Below are 18,926 nucleotides of genomic sequence, written 5' to 3'. Positions count from 1 at the left end.
TTATCTATTGAATCTGTAATTCTAAGGATGACATATTTTTCATTTGTTGATATTCTTGAGGAGGAGGAGAGGTCTTTTAAAAATAATCATCTCTTCTGTTTTTATCTATGCATTTATTTTTTATTTTCATCTTTGTTTTTGTACTGGGGATTGAACCCACCAGTGCTGTACCACTGAGCTACATCCCCAAGCCTTCTTATTTTTATTTTGAGACAGGGTTTCACTAAGTTGCTTAGGGCCTCACTAACTTGCTGAGGCCGGGCCTTGAACTTGCAATCCTCTAGCCTCAGCCTCCTGAGTCACTAGGATTAAGGCATGTGCCACAGTGCCTGACTCTCGTGGTGTTTCATTTCCCTATTTATTTTGCAATTTTATTATGCGCCCATTTGGACTGGGGTTTTATCTGTGGGAATCCCCAGCAGCTTGGGTTGAGGGATCTCTCTTCCAAAGAGGTCCATTCTTAGTAGCACAGGACCATGTTTTAATGTGCATGTTTTGGCTGAGGCATTCCAGGATTCTGCAGTCAGCACAAATCTGCAAACTTGAATGAGGGAAGGTCTGGGGGACTAGCCTTCTCCCATGGGAGATGTTACTAAGCTAATTTAAAAACAGTAGGGCATCGGGTGGTAACAAATGTGGTTAACCAATCGGGGACCCAGGACAGAGAGTGGTGGTGGAGAGCTGCTATTTGGATGGGGGGTCAGGAAAGCCCCTCAAGGTGGTGGCATTTGAGCCAAGCCCCGAATGAAGCTAGAGAGGAAGCCACATGAATCAAGCAGCGTCTGCAGGTGGACACGTCCGAGGGGAGGGCAGACCATGGCGAAGCAGGTCAGAGCGGCTGGTTGAGGAAAGCAGGAAGCCAGCCGGGCTGGGGCTGCGGAGGGGCCGACGCTGGCTCAGCAGGGCAGACACAGCATTCTGGTCAGGTTCGCTAGATGCAGGTTCTCCCTGCCCTTCTCCTGCCCCTGTGATTCCCCAGGTCCTCCCTGTCCCCTGCCCAGGCTCACCTGACAGCTCGAGTTTCCAGAGTGAAGACGTGTTTCTCTGGAGGAACTCTGAGATGACTCTGGCCCCCTCCAGACCAATGTCATTTCTCGAAACATTCTAAAAGGCAAGAATACCCTTGTGTGTGTAAAAATCCCACCAAAGGGTCCTCATTAACAAATGGCGTGGGATAGGGTGCTACTGAAGCAGCAAGGTGTGGAGGGAGGACTGGCTGACAGAGTAGCCAGAAGGACAGAGAGGGAAGGAGGAAGCCTGGGTTCTGACATGACTTCCCTAATGCAGGCAGGAGGTCAGATTTCTCTAAAGTTCGCTTCATTAAGTCCCCGCTCCCCCAATTTAGCCCAGGTATTTCTGATGAGCACATCATTTATTATTACTATTATTGGTATTATTATTGTCGTTGTTGTTGTTGTTGTTTGTTTGAAATCCAAGGCAGTTTCATTTGGGGAGTTGGGCATGAACAACTGAAAAACTGAGTTAAGAATAAATAAGGTAGATTCTATTTATTGATTCACAAAGTATGATTCACCACCCTAAAAAGAACTGGGAAGAGACTCCGTCTAAACCAGCCATGACTGTTTTACTTGATTTCCTCCCCTTTTTTAAAATAAATTATTTTGGAACTGGGGATTGAACCCAGGGGTGCTTTACTGCTGAGCCACATCCCCTGCACTTTATTTTTTGTTTTGAGACAAGGTCTCACAGTTGCCCACGCTGGCCTTGAACTTGAGAACCTCCCGCCTCAGCCTCCTGAGTGGCTGGGATTAGGGTGTGAGCCACCACACCCAGCTCTTTTCAAATTTTTTATGGTATTAAGATAAAACATAAGATTCACCGTTGTAACCATTTTTTAGGTATACGGTCTGGGGGTATTAAACATATTTCTATTGTTGTACAACTATCAACTCCGTCTACCTTCAGGAGCATTGTGTTTTATAATATTATTTTATGTCTTGATCTCCTTTAAGAAAGTTCACCTAGGGCTGGGAAGATAGCTCAGTTGGTAGAGTGCTTGCCTTGCAAACACAAAGCCCTGGGTTCGATCCCCAGCACCGCAAAAAAAAAAAAAAAAAAAAAAAAAAAAAAAAAAAAAAAAAAAAAAAAAGAAAGTTCACCTTAAGGTAACAGTGCAGAGGTAAATTTATCATTTATAGGTTTATAAGGTACAGAGAGAAATGGCTCCTTAGAAGCTGTGGTATATATATACAATGGAATACTACTCAATCTTAAAGAAGAATGAAATTATGGCATTTGCCGGTAAATGGATGGAATTAGAGAATGTTATGCTGATTGAAATAAGCCAATTCCAAAGAACCATAGACTGAATGTTTTCTCTGATGTATGGATGCTAATTCACAATTAGGGGGTGGGGGACAACAGAGGTATTTTGGACAAGACAGAGCGGGTGAAGGGAGGGGAGGGTACATGTGGGTAGGAAGGACAGTAGAATGAACGGAACATTATTACCCTGTGTGCATAGATGATTACATGACTCGTGTGACTCTACATCGTGTACAACCAGATGAATGAGAAGTGATACTGTATTTATGTATGATGTGTCAAAATGCATTCTACTGCCATGTAGAACTATTAGAACAAATTTGAAAAAAAGAAAAAAAAGAAGACTTCTTAGGGTTTCCTACAGCCACAGGGAGCCCCGTCCCCCACCAGCATCTGATGTGAGCCCTCCTCTGAGAGTCCCGTCTAGTGGGGAGAGCCTGCAGACTGGCTTCAGACAGCCTGGGGCCGGCCGGGGCGTAGCTGGGGCCTCTGCCTGGCTGCAGTGGGCTCTGGGCTCTGGGCTCTGGGCTGTGGGCCCCGGGCGCGGAGGCAGGGGGCGCGGAGGCAGGAGCCGCGGAGCGGGCACAGTACCAGCTCCTGGAGGTAGTAGTTCTCTTGCAGCATCTCCACCAGGCTCAACATGCCCTCGTCCATGATGCAGTTGTCTTCCAGCTCCATTTTGGTGATGGTTGTGTTAGACTTCAACCACCAAAGGGGACGGGGAAGGAGAAAGAGAAGTGGTTGGTGACCTCGTCAGTACCTTGCTCGCTCTGGTCTAGAGCTTGGCCCTTCTCTGAACATCCCAGTCTGGGAGGGGGTGCTGCGGTTTGAGATGAATTTGTCCCCCAAGGATTCTTGTACTGAAAGCTTGGACCCCAGTGTGCAATGCTGAGTTAGAGTGACCTTTAAGAGGGGGGACCTAGTGAAAGATCGTTACTAAGGCCGGTGCTGCAGTGCAAGTCTGTGATTCCAGTGACTGGGGAGGCTGAGGCAGGAGGATTACAAGTTCAAGACCAGCCTGGGCAACTTCGTGAGACCCTGCCTCAAAATTCAAAAGGGGCTGCAGATGTAGCTGGCGATGTAGAATGCCCCGGGTTCACTTGTGATCTTTCCCTCTTACACGCACTCCCCTCATTGTGATGCCGTCCATCGTGAGCCCTTCACCAGAGCTGAGTGGATGCTAGTGCCATGCCCTTGAACCTGGTTAGCTAAACAAATGTCTTTTCTTTGTAAAGTTATCCAGCCTCAGGATTTTTTGTTATAGTAATGGAAAGCAAATTAACACAGAGGGTGTGGAGGTTAGACTAGGGATACCAAAGGAAAGAGAGGACAAGGAGGAAGACCCAGAGGACGAGCCATCTCACTGAGTTTTCCTAGAATAATATGCTTTTCCAGGAGAATTTAGAAGGGGATCATTAAATCAAAGGCCTGAAAAGTAAGAGGAACAAGGACAAGTTAAATAGATTTTAACCCTACTACCCAATCTTGTGCCTACTGTAAGAACAAGGGAAACTTGATACCTTTTACAAGGGAACTTAAACTTGAAGGTCCCCTGAGGCATTTGCTTTGCTTCTCCATGGGTGTTTCTTCCATGTTTGCCTTAGTCTTACCTGATGCAGTTTTTTAACAGGAGGCTGCCTGGAGCCTGTTTGGAAGGAGATGGGCTTAGATCTTCAGTGCATATCTGAGTCCAAGCTAGTTCGCACTCCCAATGGGAGTTAAGATAAGAGGAACAACTCACATTGCAGCATGAAGGACTGGGGTGAGCTCTAATCAAAACTTTTATTCTCCCCTTCTGCACCTCATTCCCAGGACAAGCAGGGACTCATCTTTGGACTCAAGCATTTTCAAAGTCCACCAAACAGTGAGAGAAGCACCAGGGGATAAGGAGTCTTTAGCCTGTTTCTCCATCTGGGAGAAAGGGAAAGTGACAGCTTGAGCCACTACAGTGCAGGGTGGTTGCCCTGGGGCTTCAGGGAGGGTCTTCGAGTCTCTGTTCTCTCTCTCTGGGGTAAGGAGACGGCCCTGGTGCCTCCTTTCCAGGTGCTGCTTCTCAGCGTCTGGACACTGTGTGTCTCACCACCTCCAGAGTTGTGCTGGGGACCAGCACTTTGCAGGGTGAAGTGGGAGGCCCCGTCTCCACGGATGTCACACAAGCCAGCGCCTGCTCGTCACTCTCCATGCTATCTGCTAGGGGAACAAGGGTGAAAGAGAAAGTCCCGACTCTCACCACCACCCCACCAAGCGCGAGGAGGACGCGGTGCTGCGGGGCGAGCTGAACTCCCAAGGTCGAAATAGGATCCCCGAGACCGTGCTTCTAAACCAAGCTGGGTGGATCTGTGAAAAGTTCACAGGACAAAAAGCAAGCAGCAGCTCCGTCCGCCAGAGGGTCACACAATTAACTGCCAAGTGAACAGCCCTGAGAATCAGAGAAGAAAAAACTACCCTCCCCAACGGGAAACTGCTGCCACTAAGAGTGTCCAAGTCCTGAGAGGATGTCCCTGCTATGCAGTTCGTGGAGGTAAGGGTCCATTCCTAGGCCTCATTAGTCGACCTTTCAGTCTCAGGAAATTTCAGAATGGCTTCGTTCCCTCACCAGAAACAGCCAGTCTCTCATCTCATGTAACCTAATTTTTTTTTTGGTACTGTGGATTAAACTCACGGGTGCTTTACCGCTGAGCCACATCCCCAGCCCTTTTTATTTTTTATTTTGAGACAGGGTCTCACTGAGTTGCTTAGGGCCTTGCTTAGTTGCTGAGGCTGGTTTTGAACTTGAGATCCTCCTGCCTCAGCCTCCTGAGTCGCTGGGATTATAGGCGTGCGCCACTGGGTCTGGCTCTCGTGTAACTTCTTAATGGTCATAAGCTAAACACAAAAGCTGTTATATTTTCAAAAAAGAGTGAGCATGTGGGGCAGAGATGGGGAAAATAAGACTGTGTGTGTTCCTCAAAGGTCTTCTGCAGTGCCAACAAAGGACAAGTAACTTCAAATGACCAGGTTGCCACTGTGTGTCCTGAGAACTCACATCCAGCAAGGATCACGTCCCAGCAATGAGCAAGGACAGCGTTGCATGTATTGACATTACAGGAGGAGGGGACTCGCCTTACTCATGCATGGGCCCCTCACACCCCTGCACCCCTGCACCTGGGGACTCCCTCTCTGGGCTCTCCTCTTTTGCATCTGTGGCTGCCTCTCTCTGCTCGCCACTCGTTCCCTGCTGAATTCACTGACGCCTTTTCTCTGTTCAGGTCCTTTAGAAATAACAATGTTTTCCGAGTTTTTCCTCAATCCTCTTTATCTCTGTTCTTTCTTTCCATGGACAATTTAATTATTATCAGTTTTTAAATATTGCCTCCAAAAAGCATCTACCTCTTCACCTTCCTGAACTTTTTTAAACATCGAACTTTCCATTTACCTTCCTAAGTGAACCGTGTTGCTAACATGCAGTTGTTAATGTCTCTGGGACGAGAATCGGTTTTATGTGTAGTCAATTATAATGATAGAAAGCTATGATGGATTCAAGGTCAAGTCCTTGTTTGATTATGCCCAACTGAGAGATCAAATTATCCCGGTGGGAAAATATGATTTGCTCCTCAGCGTGGTCTTGAAAACCATAATGCTGCAAAAGGCAGACTGTGGTGGAATGCTCAGTAGCGGGTCCATTTTCACGAAGGTGTGCTTTGGCATGGAGACCCAGGTCGGTTTTTGTGCTAGGCTCTTGCATTGACCCTGGGACCCAGTTCTAGCCCAGTCCCTTTTCCTGGTTCCACAGGCTTTGCTTCCTGAATGTGAAAGAGCATAGACTTCAACTCCCAGGTGTCTAGAAACTTCCTCCAGGAGCCAAAGGGAAGTCCACAGATGGTGGGGAAACTGGTGGTGGAGCAGAGCCCAGGGCAGTGTCCCCAAAGATTGCTCTTCAGCCCCCAAGGGAGGAGCCCCCTGAATCTCACGCCTGCCACCTTGTCCACCCTCCTCATCCACCAGGTTTTATGCACCCCCTTGGCATGCTCACCACCAGCGCTATCGCGATAGCCTTGGTGCCCATGGGGCCCAGCCCGTGGTAGTTGAGGTTCATGTGGGACTCCTCCATGTTCCGGATGAAGTAGGAGACGGGCACCACCCCCACCAGTTTGCAGGCTTCCAGGTACAGCTCCTTCTGTCCAGTGGTGAAGAACTTCTCAGTGTCTGCAGAGAAAGACAAGACTCAGCGGGGCTGTCTTCTCTGCCTCTGGCCTCGGGCTGTGTTCGCCCCCCACTGGGCTGCACTCCCCAGGGATCGTCCCTGTGGTATGCGCTCCAGAAGTCAACTCCAGCTCAAAGTCAGCCAGTGGTAGGAGAGGCAGATGCCAATTCCAGGTGGCCCCAAACGGATGCCAGACAAGAGGCCTGTGGTTTTCAGCCCTGGGCTTTCCTGTGAGATTTGAGCAGCATCCATCACCCCACCTTCCCAGGCTGGCGGCATCCAGGAACGGATCGCCAGGGAATATATAACGTCCCAGCCTTCCCACCTGGGTACAACCCTGAAGGGGAAAAACTAAAGGCACAAAGCTGGGGACTTATGAAGGTTGAAGGGGTCTCCATTTTTGTATTAGTTTCGTTGCCCCATTAAAGCGTGAGCCACGAATAAGGCTTTGCTAGAGGTTCAGCATCACGTGCCATCTCAAGATGGCCTGTGGGTTCAAGAGGGAAAGACCTCCGAATTGGTGAGAAACAGAAAGACTTGCATCTGCGTGGCCTGACAGCCGGTCACCCCTGCTTCCGGTGACAAGTCTAGCCCCCAAAGGCCCAGCTGGTTAAGTACGAAAAAACAAAAACAAGAACCTGCTAAGAGAAGCAGGGCTCCACCTCTCCAGTCCCACCCTGAGACTCTGGGACCACTCCAGCCCGGCCGCGGTAGATGAGCACGGGGCCTCCCCGGACTCTGCGAACCCCACAGCTGTGCCCTCTTCGGGCAAGTCCAGCGGCTGGCAGGGCTTCCCACGGCCCGCCGGCATCTACACTTGTGTTTTCCATTTGGATCCCAGGGCCTTTGGCCAAGCCACGCCAAACGTTTCTATGGTGGACAATGAGAGCTTTGTTGGTGAAAGGACAGCTTCAGAGGGACGCTGCTTTGGCAAGCACAGCTCCAGACGGGCCGGCTGCTTCATGCGGGCAGGGCAAGGTACTCTCTCTCCTGTCATTGACATTTTGACTCAGGTCCCGCTCTGTTGTAAGGGGCTGACCTGCAGGATATGCAGCAGGATTCCTTGGCCTGGGTCCACAAGGTCCCAGTGCTAGTCCTCCACCCCCTAGTTTGTCAAGTGTCCCCGGGATGCAGTGACTCTGGGTGAGAACCACTGCTGTACAGGAAACAGCCTGGGTGGGGTGGCTGACCCTGCTTCTGCCCCCTTCCTCAGTAGACTCACCAGGAAGTCCTTCCCGCCCGTTCCCAGCATCTCACTCAGCACCTGCAGCAGGTGCACTAGGAGCCAGGGCAGCTCGGCCCTGAGTTTCTGCTCAGGACAAGAGATTTTAGTGCCAAAGTCAGTCATTAAGGTTCTTGTTGGCCAAAGGGAAGGTGACGTCCCGTTTTGTCCTTAGGGCTGGCTCTGCTCTGACCCAGGATGCTGACCCCTTCTGGCTGTGTCTATTTTAAGAGGCAGCTTGGGACAGTGCCATCACCTGCTGGGTGCGTGGGGAGCCGGGGCGTGGGGTGGGGAATGGTATGGAAGCAGGATCCTTGGGCAGAGCATCCAGGGTTGCTCTTTGCCACCTCCTCCAAAATCAGGTGTTGAAAGCAGCATTAGCGATAGCCTCAGAGTGGACCAGAAGTTGGAAGAGGGCAATGAGATGTCCGCCAGGCAGCGGGAGAGGTCCGGGCAGAACTGTCTGCTGCCGGAGGTGTGGCTCTAAGCTGACTCTCTGTGATGATAAGCATCACAGTTTAACTGTGAGAGCAGAGTAGCCGTCCCTCCACCTCTGCAGACCGTGGTCACTGCCCACCACCCAGGTGCCAGATGCACCCAGGGGAAGGGTGACTTGGGCCGGCCCCAGCCTGGGAAGTCTGAGCCTGCCCCGCCTGATGGGACCAGCATGGTTCCCCCGCTTACTTCCCAACTGTTCTTTTTGGCATTTCCCTCCTTCAGGAAAAAGAGGGTGGAGGAGGTGTTTGCAAAATCGGTCTTTGCTCCAGCTTAGCCAGCCCTGATCCAGGCAGGCTTAGATTTGCCGGAGGCACAGGGGCTCTTGAGTAGGGCTAACAAGAACTCCAAGGTGACCGGAAAAGTCGCCTGGTTGTAACATGGGGCAGAGAGACACTCCAGGCCCCCAAATGTTGACTACTGAGGGCAGACCATCGGGGTGGATCAAAGGTGGGATCAACCAAGGGGGGCGTGGTCAGTCCTTGGTGGAGTTCCCGATGGACTTGGCGACTCATACAGTCTCGGTAGGTCTCAGTTTCCTCTTCTAGAAAAGGCAAATAATAATGTCTTCCTTCTGAGGCTTTAGAAAAACCACCCGAGGCCACGGAGGGAAACGTTTAAAGACGGGAAGTCCCTGTTTGTGTGTTAGTTCAGCTTTCTACGCGCTGATGTGAGCTCGTATGGAAGCAGCGGCAGCGGCAGCGGCTGTCCCCTGCCAGCCGGGAGGGACACATCCAGTCGTCCCCTGCAGGACCTCCCACCTCCCTGGATTTCTCCAGGGTCCGAGGGCCCGGGAGCCAGTCATCCCTCCCACACTCCCGCCCTCACCTTCGATCTCCAAGTCCGTTTCTGAATCCTCCTGGGTGGGTTTCTCTTTCTCGACGGTCCCGATGACCTCAGCCTCACAGTACAGTGTGTCATCGCTGCCCTTCGGTGCTAACCCGGTGTCCGTGTCGTTCTCGTCCTCGTCTGGAAGAGAAGCCCACCTCCAGGATTCAGGGCGTGAAGCCAGCCAGCCTGTCAGGTGGCCCTGCCACTGACTCTCCTTGGTCTCCGCTGCCTCCTCTGCCAGCCCTGCCGGGGTGACTGTCCTGCTAGCCCTCCCATCTGGACACAGCACTGCCTGATGGCGGAATGACTAGTGGAGTCACATAACAAACGCTCCCATTCTCTGTCTGGGGCGGGTCTTGGAGGCCGCTGCACGCTCCCCTTTCCCATCTCATTAGCTGGGGTGGGCTGTGGGGTCTGCTGTTCCTCTTTCAGTTGAAAGGGTGTGTCCTGCAGCCCGGGTTTCCCTATCCTCAGGTGTAAATGGTGCCCGGAGCGGGCAGGGGCACAGTAGGTGGCGATTTGGGTCAAATGATCAAGGGGTAGTTTGAAGGAGCAACAGAGAAAACTTGAGTCCTAAGAATTTGATCTCTCTCCTTCCAACGCAGCATTGTACTTATGACCAGGAAGAAGGGGTTGGAAACTCTCCCTTGGGCTGAAATCGATGGCTGTGACCAACATGTGCACCTTGGTTTGATGAGACACTGTGGGGAGAGTGGAGCCTCCCTCACACAGGCCCCCCATCCTTGCTGTGGTTTTTCCGCTGGGCCACGGATCTGGGACCCGCTGTGGGCTCCTGACATCCACACACCGGGTTTGAAGCGCCATCCTCCAGCATCTGCAGGACTCTGGTTTAGGAAGCCATGCTGCGCTTCCACACTGCCCAAGGGAACGTGGCCAGTCTATTCTCTGGGTGGCTGAGTATGTGTGTCAGGGGTCTGGTCCCACCTTCTGACCACCCAGATTCTAGGATGGTGGGGTTCCTAACGACCCCACATAGGCTTGTGTCTCTCTTAGTCCTTGTCCAAAGACCCGGGTCCCAACCTGTGACAGGCCTGTGTGAAATGAGGTTCAAGTAGCAGCGGCCTGGGGGTTGGGAGACACAGTGCAGCTGAGCTGCCCAATTGCTGCCCTGAGAAAAGGGCTGACCTTCTGAGTCACACTATGCTCATTAGTCTCACGATTTTAGAGTTCCATTCCACCAGTGGGACCCCGGCAAGTGTTTAACAACAGGCTCTCCAAGAAAAAGAAATATCCTGATTTACAGTGTTTGCCAATTCATGTGGTGTAAATATTCCCAGCACAGCTGGTTTCTAACCAGCCCACAAAATGAAAATTAATTTGGCGAGTGCCTATACGAGCGGTCCTGGAACAGTGCCTGACTGTCTCACTCTTTGCCAAACCCTGAACCCACGTCAGTGTAATGCATCCTGCCAGTTCTGGAGGGAACCAGCAGAGAGAGGAGAGGGCCTCGGGGTCCGTGATCACTGAGCAGTGAGAGGTGGGACGCCTTGTCACCTTGTGTCTTGGACTCGAGAGGCTCCTCATCATCGTCCATGCTGCTAGGACTCCCTGGAGGGCTGCTGCCAGCGTCTGGCCACCTCTCCGCTGCTTGCCTAAGAAGTGCACCTGCCCATTCACCTCTGTGTCAAACTGGGCCTCCTGCCTCCGCATAGGCAAACCCCGGGGGGCCGGCGGTTACCCTTCCAACCCAGCAAGCATGGGGGACAGCGGGCTCTGGGAGGGCTGGGACATGCACGGGTTTGATCCCATCTCTGCCTGGGAGAGGTAGCGACGCCCCCTGCTCATCAGGAAGTGGTACAACTCTGTTCCTGAGAGCCCTGTGGAAAGGATGCCCACCCGCCTGCGACTTTGTGACTTAGGAGCCACTTTCATCTCATCTCCAACATTCCATGACCTCATGCAGTAATTGTGATCCTCCTGGGTGGACCTGGCAACAGCAGGCCTCCCGCCCGCCTGCTGGCTCTGGCGGTCATCTTTTTCTCATATGTCCGCTGGGGCCAAGCCCAGGCTTGGCTGTGAGTGCTTGGGTGCTGTGGGGGGGCCTCTCAGTGGTGGTGTGTTTCCCTCTGAGTCAGGACCAAACTCAAGGCCCTTAATCAGGTGACCCTGGAGAGCTGCCACCATGTTCTTCTCTCAGGGTGACTGTGCTTCGGGTCCGAAGTATTTCAGTGATGGGTGAAGTCAGTGTTCTCCCACCCCGTTCCTCTTCCTTTTTTCTTCCCCCCTTGGGAGAGCATCCTCGACCTCGGAGCAGAAGATCAAAAGCAAAGCACGAGAAACATATGTTCTATCAGTACAGTCTGTTGCAGCCAAAGCACGGTCCGACCCCGACCACTGGGCTGCCGACCTCGAGACCCGGCAGCCACCAGCCCCAGGCTCAGCGGTTTTCACATGCCCTGGAGCTGAAGTTCACTTGCAGTTTGCTGTCAAGAGAATCTGGAGGCGTGTTTGTTCCTTCTTGATAAACTTTCATCAACGGTCAGGTCAGTGAGTGGAGGGCTCAGGGGATGTGAGGATCCCTTTCTGCCACTCAGAGGAACGATGACAACCTAGAAATGTGTATAAGAAACCAGAGTTAGAAGCTCGGCTCCAAAGAAACTCACGCCCCTGAGATGTTACTCCGAGAAACACTTGCTGAGCATCTATTATGTTACAAGGTGCTAAGATAAGCACTCCCCGGTGGGTGGGGGTGGGGTTGTGATCAAGACAGGGACCTTTCAAGAGAAGTGTGACATGAGATAGGCAACAGGGCCATCCCTAGGGGAGGGTCCTGGGCACATATTTCTGGCAGAATTCCTGTTCATATAAATGATCTGAGTCACTCTTATCAGCACGACAGCACCATTCTTGTGCCCTGGTCTCATGTGGTTCCTTGAGAGTAATACCAAGAAGGCTGAGGGGGTGATCAACTCCTAGGATGACCTGGGGGACATAAGTCCTGCAGAGCCTCACCTCCAGTTGGCCCCACAATGGTGTAGAGGATAAGAAAGCAGAATTAAGGGACAGAAGGAAGGGACCAAGGAATATTCGGGTCCTGGTCTGGACTCTGGGTGCTCCACCTGACAGCACCATCCAGTCTCAGGCATTGAGAGGTGAGTCAGGAATTTGGAGGAAGGTATTCCAAACAGACGTGGAGCACAGGCACCGCCGCCTGGGTCTTAGGGCAGCGCTGGAAGTTGACATGTCTTGTGAGGTGAGTGCCCTGGGAGCCCAGGGCAAGGGGAGGTTTCTCTCTGCTGGGAAACTTGCTCTGGATAAGTAGGGTCTGGGGGAAAAGGAGCACAGGATGCAAAGGGGAATAGGGAAAGGGAGACCCTGAGGGACAGAGTAATTTCAGGGATAGACTCAAATGCAACCCAATAGCCAAAGGAGGTCAATGGAGATTTTTGAACATCAGCAGTTTTCTTTAGAATGGTGGACAGAAATATTATTTACCTACGAGTCAATTCTGGAAAATTAAAAGGGTGTGTGTGTGTATTTATACAACTCCTTATCTATATTTATTTCAATAGCCATTCATTTGTATATGCTTTTTTTTTTTTTTTTTTGGTACAGAGGATGAAATTTAAGACTTCACACATGCTGGGCAAGTGCTCTATCACTGAGCTACACCCCAGACCTTTCATTTCTCTTATTTTTGAGATATGGCCTTGCTAAGCTGCCCAGGCTGTTCTCGAACTTGCCATCCTGCCTCAGCCTCCCGAGTAGCTGGGATCACAGGTGTGCGTCACCTCACCAGGCCAGAGCCTCGGCGTATACAGGTAGTAAGCAAAACCCAGGAGTCGGAACTGATACCTCTGTCTCTGGCCAGCACCGTATTGACGACCCTCATGTGCCCCCTTTGTCACCGGTGCCATTTCTTTCTCAGGGCAAGAAAGCCTGCTCTCTAACATGTTTCTATTTATCAGTTCATCTCTAGTATATATATAGTTTCAGAATTGCTCAACTGCACTCCCTGGAAACAAATTTACCAGCCAGAGTACAGTATTTGCTAGAACATGGGTTTCTGTTACTATTATTATTAGCATTTAAAAAATTTGTTCTTTTTATTTGTTATTGTTGTTTATCCTTAGAGTAGCCAATCAAAATGCCTTTTTTCCCAAAGTTATTGAGTCAGTTCTTTCTTCCCAGTCTCTTTGAGTGTGACTGCTTGATTCGTTAGTAACACAGATTCATTGGTCACTCAGCATTTCACAATCTGCCCCGTTCTGGTTAATGTCATTTATTTATTTAATTATTGCGGTGCTGGGGATTAAACCCAGGGCCTTGTGCTTGGAAGGCAAGCCCTCTACCAACTGAGCTATCTCCCCAGCCCTGGTTAATGTCATTTTGATTTGCATATAGTAAAATTCCTTGTGGTCCAGTTCTATGGGTTTTGGTGAATGCACATAGTGGTGTATTCACCACCGCAGTCCCATTGAAAAGAGTTCCCTAAAAAGGCCTCGATATAGCTCAGTTGGTAGAGTGCTTGCCTTGCAAGCACAAGGCCCTGGGTTCAATCCCCAGCAAAACACACACACACACACAAAGGCCCTTATGCTGCCCCTTGGTGGTAACTCCTCCACCACCCTAATCCCTGGTAATCCCTGTCCTGTTTTCCATCAGAAATTGTTGACTTGACAGATGTGATGGGGCATACTTGTAATCCCAGCTACACAGAAAGTTAAGGCAGGAGGACCACAAGTTTAAGGCCAGCCTTGACAATTTAGTGAGACCCTGTCTCAAAATAAAATTAAAAAGGGCTGGGGATGTAGCTCAGTGATAAAGTGCTTGCCTAGCATGTATAAGTCCCTGAGTTCAATCCCTAATACTCCACCCTCACACCCCACCAAAAAAAAAAAAAACAAAGAAATTGTCAAATGGCTTTCTAAAGCACTTGTACCATTTTGAATTTCTGTCAAGAATGTCTGAGCATCAGCTGTTCCACATTTTCACAAAAATTTGGCCTTGCCAGTTTGTTTTGCCATTCAGTATGCATGTAATGGTATTCCATGGAGGTTTTAATTTGCACTTTACTAATGACAAATGATGTTCCCATTCATATATCTTCCTTCTTCCTCAGATCTTTTGCTTACTTTAAATTGGGTTACTTTCTTATTGAGGAGTTTTGAGAGTTCTCAATATATTCTGGATATAAGTCCTGTGTCAGAAAGGTGATTTGAAGATATTTTGTTTCAGTCTGTGGATATTTTGGATATTGGCTCCTTATTCTCTTTTTTTCTTTTCTTTCCTTTTTTTTTTTTTTTTTTTCTTTTTTGTGGTACTGGGAATGGACCCAGGGCCTCCTGCATTCTAGGGAAGCACTCTACCACGGAGCAACATCCCAGACTCGGTCTTCTCTTTTTTTCCTTAATGAACAGCATAAAATTTTAAATTTTAATAAAGTCAAATTTTGTTAAAATTATAATTTTTTTCTTATGGATCATTTTTTTTTGGTATCATATTAAAAACTACTTGCTTTCCCAAGATCATATAGTTTTCATCCTATATTTTATTCTAGAAGTTTATAGTTTTGGTTTTTACATTTAGGTCGATGATCTGTGTGTGTGTGTGTTGCTAGGAACCAAATCCAGAGCTTTGTACATGTTAGGCAAGTAGTCTACCACTGAATTACATCTCCAGCCCTTTTTATTTTGAGACAGTTGTCACTAAGCTACCCATGCTGGCCTTGAACTTCAGATCCTTCTGCATCAGGCTCATGAGTAGTTAGAATTATAGGCATCCATCACCACACACAGCTCTAGGTCTATGATCTGTTTAGAAGTTTTTATTATGGGAAAATATGGATAACATTTTAAATCATTTAATTGTACGACCTAGGTATATTAAATATGTTTGCAATGTTGTGCGACCATTGTATTATCTATTTCCAAAAATATTTAAACTTACTTTTAAAAAAATTTTTAAAGTTGTCAATGGATCTTTTGTTATATTTATTTACCTGTGGTGCTGAGGATCAAACCCACACATGCCAGGCAAGCGCTCTACCACTGAGCCACAACTCCAGCTCAACTTCTTTTGAGTTAATTTTTGTATAAGTTACAAGGTACGGGTTGAGGTTCATCTGTTTTGCCTGTGGATGTCCAACTGTGCCAGGACCATTTATTGAAAAGATTGCTTTTCTCCATTTAATGCTCTTCTCACCATTTTAATTTGTTCACCTTTAAATTTTTGTCCTTTTGGTTCTGTTGTTCACGAACCACATACTCAGTATGTGTTGTGCAATCTGATGACAGACACCATTATGCTTTTAAACCACTGTGTTTATGAGAGAAGCTCCCCAGGTGCTGAGAGGTGGGCCCGTGGCACTTAGTGGGTGGAAGGTGAACTAATGCATGGAGCTGGGGCCAAAGAGACAGTCCCAGAGGAGGAGAGGAACTGTGATTCTGACTTGAAATGAGTCGAAAAGACTCACCTGGGGCATGGTATGGATGTCAAATACTAAGAGAACAACAGTTTCTTTATCTCTATGATTCCTTCTATAACACTTCCACCAGTGAGGTTCAAGGCAGAGGGAACCCTTAATATCCTATAAGCTACCATTTATATAGCACTTGTAAGTGCCAGGATGGCTCCCTGGACTTCACGTGCCTTAATGCATTTAAGTTGCCCAACAACTATCATTATGCTATTACAAAACACCATTATTATTCCGATTTTACAGATGAGGAATCCGAACACAGAAAGGTTAAGTGATGGACCCAAGGTGACACAGCTAATAAGTGGCAGAACTGAGATGTAGGTGAAGTCAGTCTGGCTGTAGAGCCTCTGCTGCCTCTCTACATGGACCCCTTTGCTGTTCTGGGAACATGACAGGGTTGTTTCTTGCCCAGAGTAACTGCTGCCTCCGGATCAGAAGATATGCACCTGGCTGACACATTTCAGGGTTGATGAGCTATAATCCAATGGCCAAATCTAGTCTCCATTGCTTGGTTTTATTTAAAAAAAAAAAAAAAAAGTTTTGTTGATAGCTTAGCAAGATCCTTTCTTAAAATAAAAAAAGAAAAGGGCTGGGGATGTGGCTCAGTGGTTGAGCACTCCTGGGTTCAATTCCCATTACCATCTCCCCACAAAAGTTGAAACACCCTAATAATGGTTCATTTAGGCTGCCTGTGGTTGCTCTCATGCTACCATGGCAGAGTTGAGCAGCTGCTGCAAAGTCAAAACTGTTCCCTCTCTGACCCTTTAAGAAAGAGTATTTGATGGTCAGCAGCATGAGATGGTGACCAAAGGCCCAAGTTCTTCAAAGGAGAGAATGAGAAAGCATCAAAGAAAGGACATTGGCAGAAACCATATTAGGAGACAAGATGAGGAAACAAGACCAAAGAAAAGCAACAGATGATGTTATGTTTGTTGTAATACCAATTTTATGCTAAGAATTATTTCCTTAAATGGTACTTTAAAATCAAATCAGATTTCAAATCTGGGGGTAGTCCTTGAGAGAAAGGTACTTTCTGAAGGATGGTACTGTAAAGTAAAAAACTTTGGCAAATGCAAAGAAATTCCCCATTATGTGTTTGTCTTAGCTTTTTCATCGCTGTGACCAAAAGACCTGACAAGAGGAGGAAAAGTTTATTGGGGGCTCACGGTTGCAGAGGTTCAGTTCATGGTCAGCTGACTGGGATGAGGCAGAACATCCTGGAGGAAGTGCATGGAGCAGGGAAGCAGCTCAGGACATGGCAGTCAGGAAACAGAGAGCTCCATCACCAGGGACAAAATATAAACCCCACCTCCTGCAGCTCTACCCTGCCTGCCTGTAGTTACCGCCCAGTTAATCCCTATGGGTGAATTCATGTGTTGATTAGGTTAAGGCTCTCACAACCCAATCATTTCACTCCTAAACTTCCCTGCATTGTCTTGCATGTGAGCTTCCTAGCGACACCTCATATCCAAACCCTAACAGGGTCTGCATTTGCAAACGTGGATTTATTGTTTGGTTTCCTTATGAAACTGCAGTTCTTCAGAGAGCAGATTTGTTTTGGTTTGCTTCCACCCATCCTTCCACCCATCCGTCCATCCACTCAGTGTATCCCTGGTGCTGGCAGGGTGATGGGGACCGGTGACCCCTCTAGAGTGTGCAGTTGACTGAAGGTTACAGACGAGGGAGCAGACAGCAGCAGTGTTGGGTCCAGAGTGTACAGGGGTGCTGCAGAAGCAAATAGAAGGGGCGTCTGGTCCATTTTGGGGGGCAGTGGTGTGTCTGTGTGAGTGCTGAAGATCCGGGAAACTTCCTTGAGGAAGAGATGACTAGGCTGGAGCTGGAAGGTACCTTAGGTGGTAACCAGGTGAGGGCAGAAGGTGGAGAAGGTATGGGTGAGGGGTCTACGGTTGAGAGAAGCAGCACACACAAAGTCTCCACGGCATGCTGAGGGCGTCTCATGTAGTGTGGCGAAGCTGGAGTGAGTATCACTGGGGGAGAGTGGCACTGGGGAGGAAGTGCTGAGAGATGAGGTGGGTGAGAGAGGCCCCCGTGAAGGGCTCCCATGCCTGCATTTTGACATCAGTGGGGCCTTGCAGAATGGTTGTAATCAGCAGCATAGCCTAATAGGAGTAGCATGGTACGAAGATGATTCTGGTGGCAGTGCAGAATGGGGGGTTGAGGGCAGGAGGGGCTCAACTCTAGTTAGGAGTGGCAGAAGGAATAAGGTGAACTGATTGAATAAATACAAAAACATTTGTGCTCAATGTACAAAACATTTGGGCTTAGGGAGGGATCAGATAGAAAAGTGAAAGAGAAGAAAATGCGAGGCCAATATAGCTCAGTAGATACTTGTGCTACATAAAGAAGATAAAGGGATGATTTGTAATCCCAGCAGCTTGGGAGGCTGAGGCAGGAGGGTCTCGCGTTCAAAGCCAGCCTCAGCAATTTAGCGAGAACCTGTCTCTAAATAAAAATATAAAAAAGGGCTGAGGATGTGGCTCAGTGATTGAGCGCCATTGGGTTCAAAGCCTGGTACCAAAGTCGGGGGGAACGACAAAGGAACTGGGCCATGTGTTTTGTAGGATGATGGACAGGAGGTGAAGAGCACATCGTTGAACCCAGGGGTGTTCTGCCACTGAGCTAAATGCCCAGCCCTTATTTGTTTTTATTTTGAGACAGGATCTTGCTGAGGGTCTCGCTAAATTATTGAGGCTGGCCTCAGACTTTCAATCCTCCTGCCTCAGCCTCCCAAATATCTGGAATTACAGGTGTGCACCACCACACCCATCCTGTGTTGTCTTTGAGTTACCTCTGGAATATTCATTGGAGAGGTCAAGAAGGGAAAACGGATTTGTAGATCTATGGCCCAGGAAAAGAATCTGGGTTTCAAAAAATGCAGGTGTGTGAGTTATCAGTATATGGATGGTATTAGAAGCCATTAAAGAGGTGAAAATTTCTGAAGAAGGGACTGTAGAGTAGTCAGGGGAGAGAGGTCAAAGGTCAAGTCTTAGGGACACCATCAATATAAGGAGGGTGGTCAGTGGGTATATAAATGAAGGACATGTTGACAGAATGTCCACAGAGATAGAAGGAAACAAGCATGTCACAGAAACCGAGGGAAGAGAATCTTACAAAATGGGGGAGTTGTGCAAAATGGTAGACCATTCAAAATCCAGGAAGACTTGAAGTGTGTATTTTCTGCAGATCCCCACTGTCCTCAACAGGGAATTTCAGTGAGGGGAGTTCAATGGGGTGGTCACAGTGGTGGAGGTTATATTTTTTTGTCAAATGAGCATGAGTGAGAGGTGAGGAAGTACAGAGAGCTTGTGTAGACAACTCTCTCAAGATGGCTGAAGGTGAAGGAGAAAGAGGGCTAGTCACGGGGGAGGTGGAAGGGGAGATTTCATGACTAGGCATGACTGAGCATGCTTCCGGGTGACGAGAGAGAGTCAAAGAAGAAGAGAGAG

General features: G+C 48.8%; 1 protein-coding gene across 1 annotated transcript in view; it reads right to left on the bottom strand.

The window, feature by feature from the left end:
* The window catches only part of Lrrc74a (leucine rich repeat containing 74A), a 30,837-nt gene extending 20,265 nt beyond the window's left edge, over positions 1–10,572 (bottom strand). The window contains exons 1-5 of the mRNA XM_047539404.1: positions 10,533–10,572; positions 9,015–9,155; positions 6,299–6,471; positions 2,878–2,985; positions 1,008–1,104 (exon numbers count right to left, since the gene is read on the bottom strand). Of these exons, the coding sequence (XP_047395360.1) occupies positions 1,008–1,104; positions 2,878–2,985; positions 6,299–6,471; positions 9,015–9,155; positions 10,533–10,572 (559 nt within the window). The remainder of the gene's footprint in view (positions 1–1,007; positions 1,105–2,877; positions 2,986–6,298; positions 6,472–9,014; positions 9,156–10,532) is intronic.
* Between the last annotated feature and the right edge of the window lie 8,354 nt (positions 10,573–18,926).

The sequence above is a fragment of the Sciurus carolinensis genome, chromosome 2 (assembly GCF_902686445.1).
Source record: "Sciurus carolinensis chromosome 2, mSciCar1.2, whole genome shotgun sequence".
In the NCBI taxonomy this organism is placed as follows: domain Eukaryota; kingdom Metazoa; phylum Chordata; class Mammalia; order Rodentia; family Sciuridae; genus Sciurus; species Sciurus carolinensis.
Note: the sequence above shows the minus strand (reverse complement) of the source record. Positions and strands in the feature narration are given on the sequence as shown.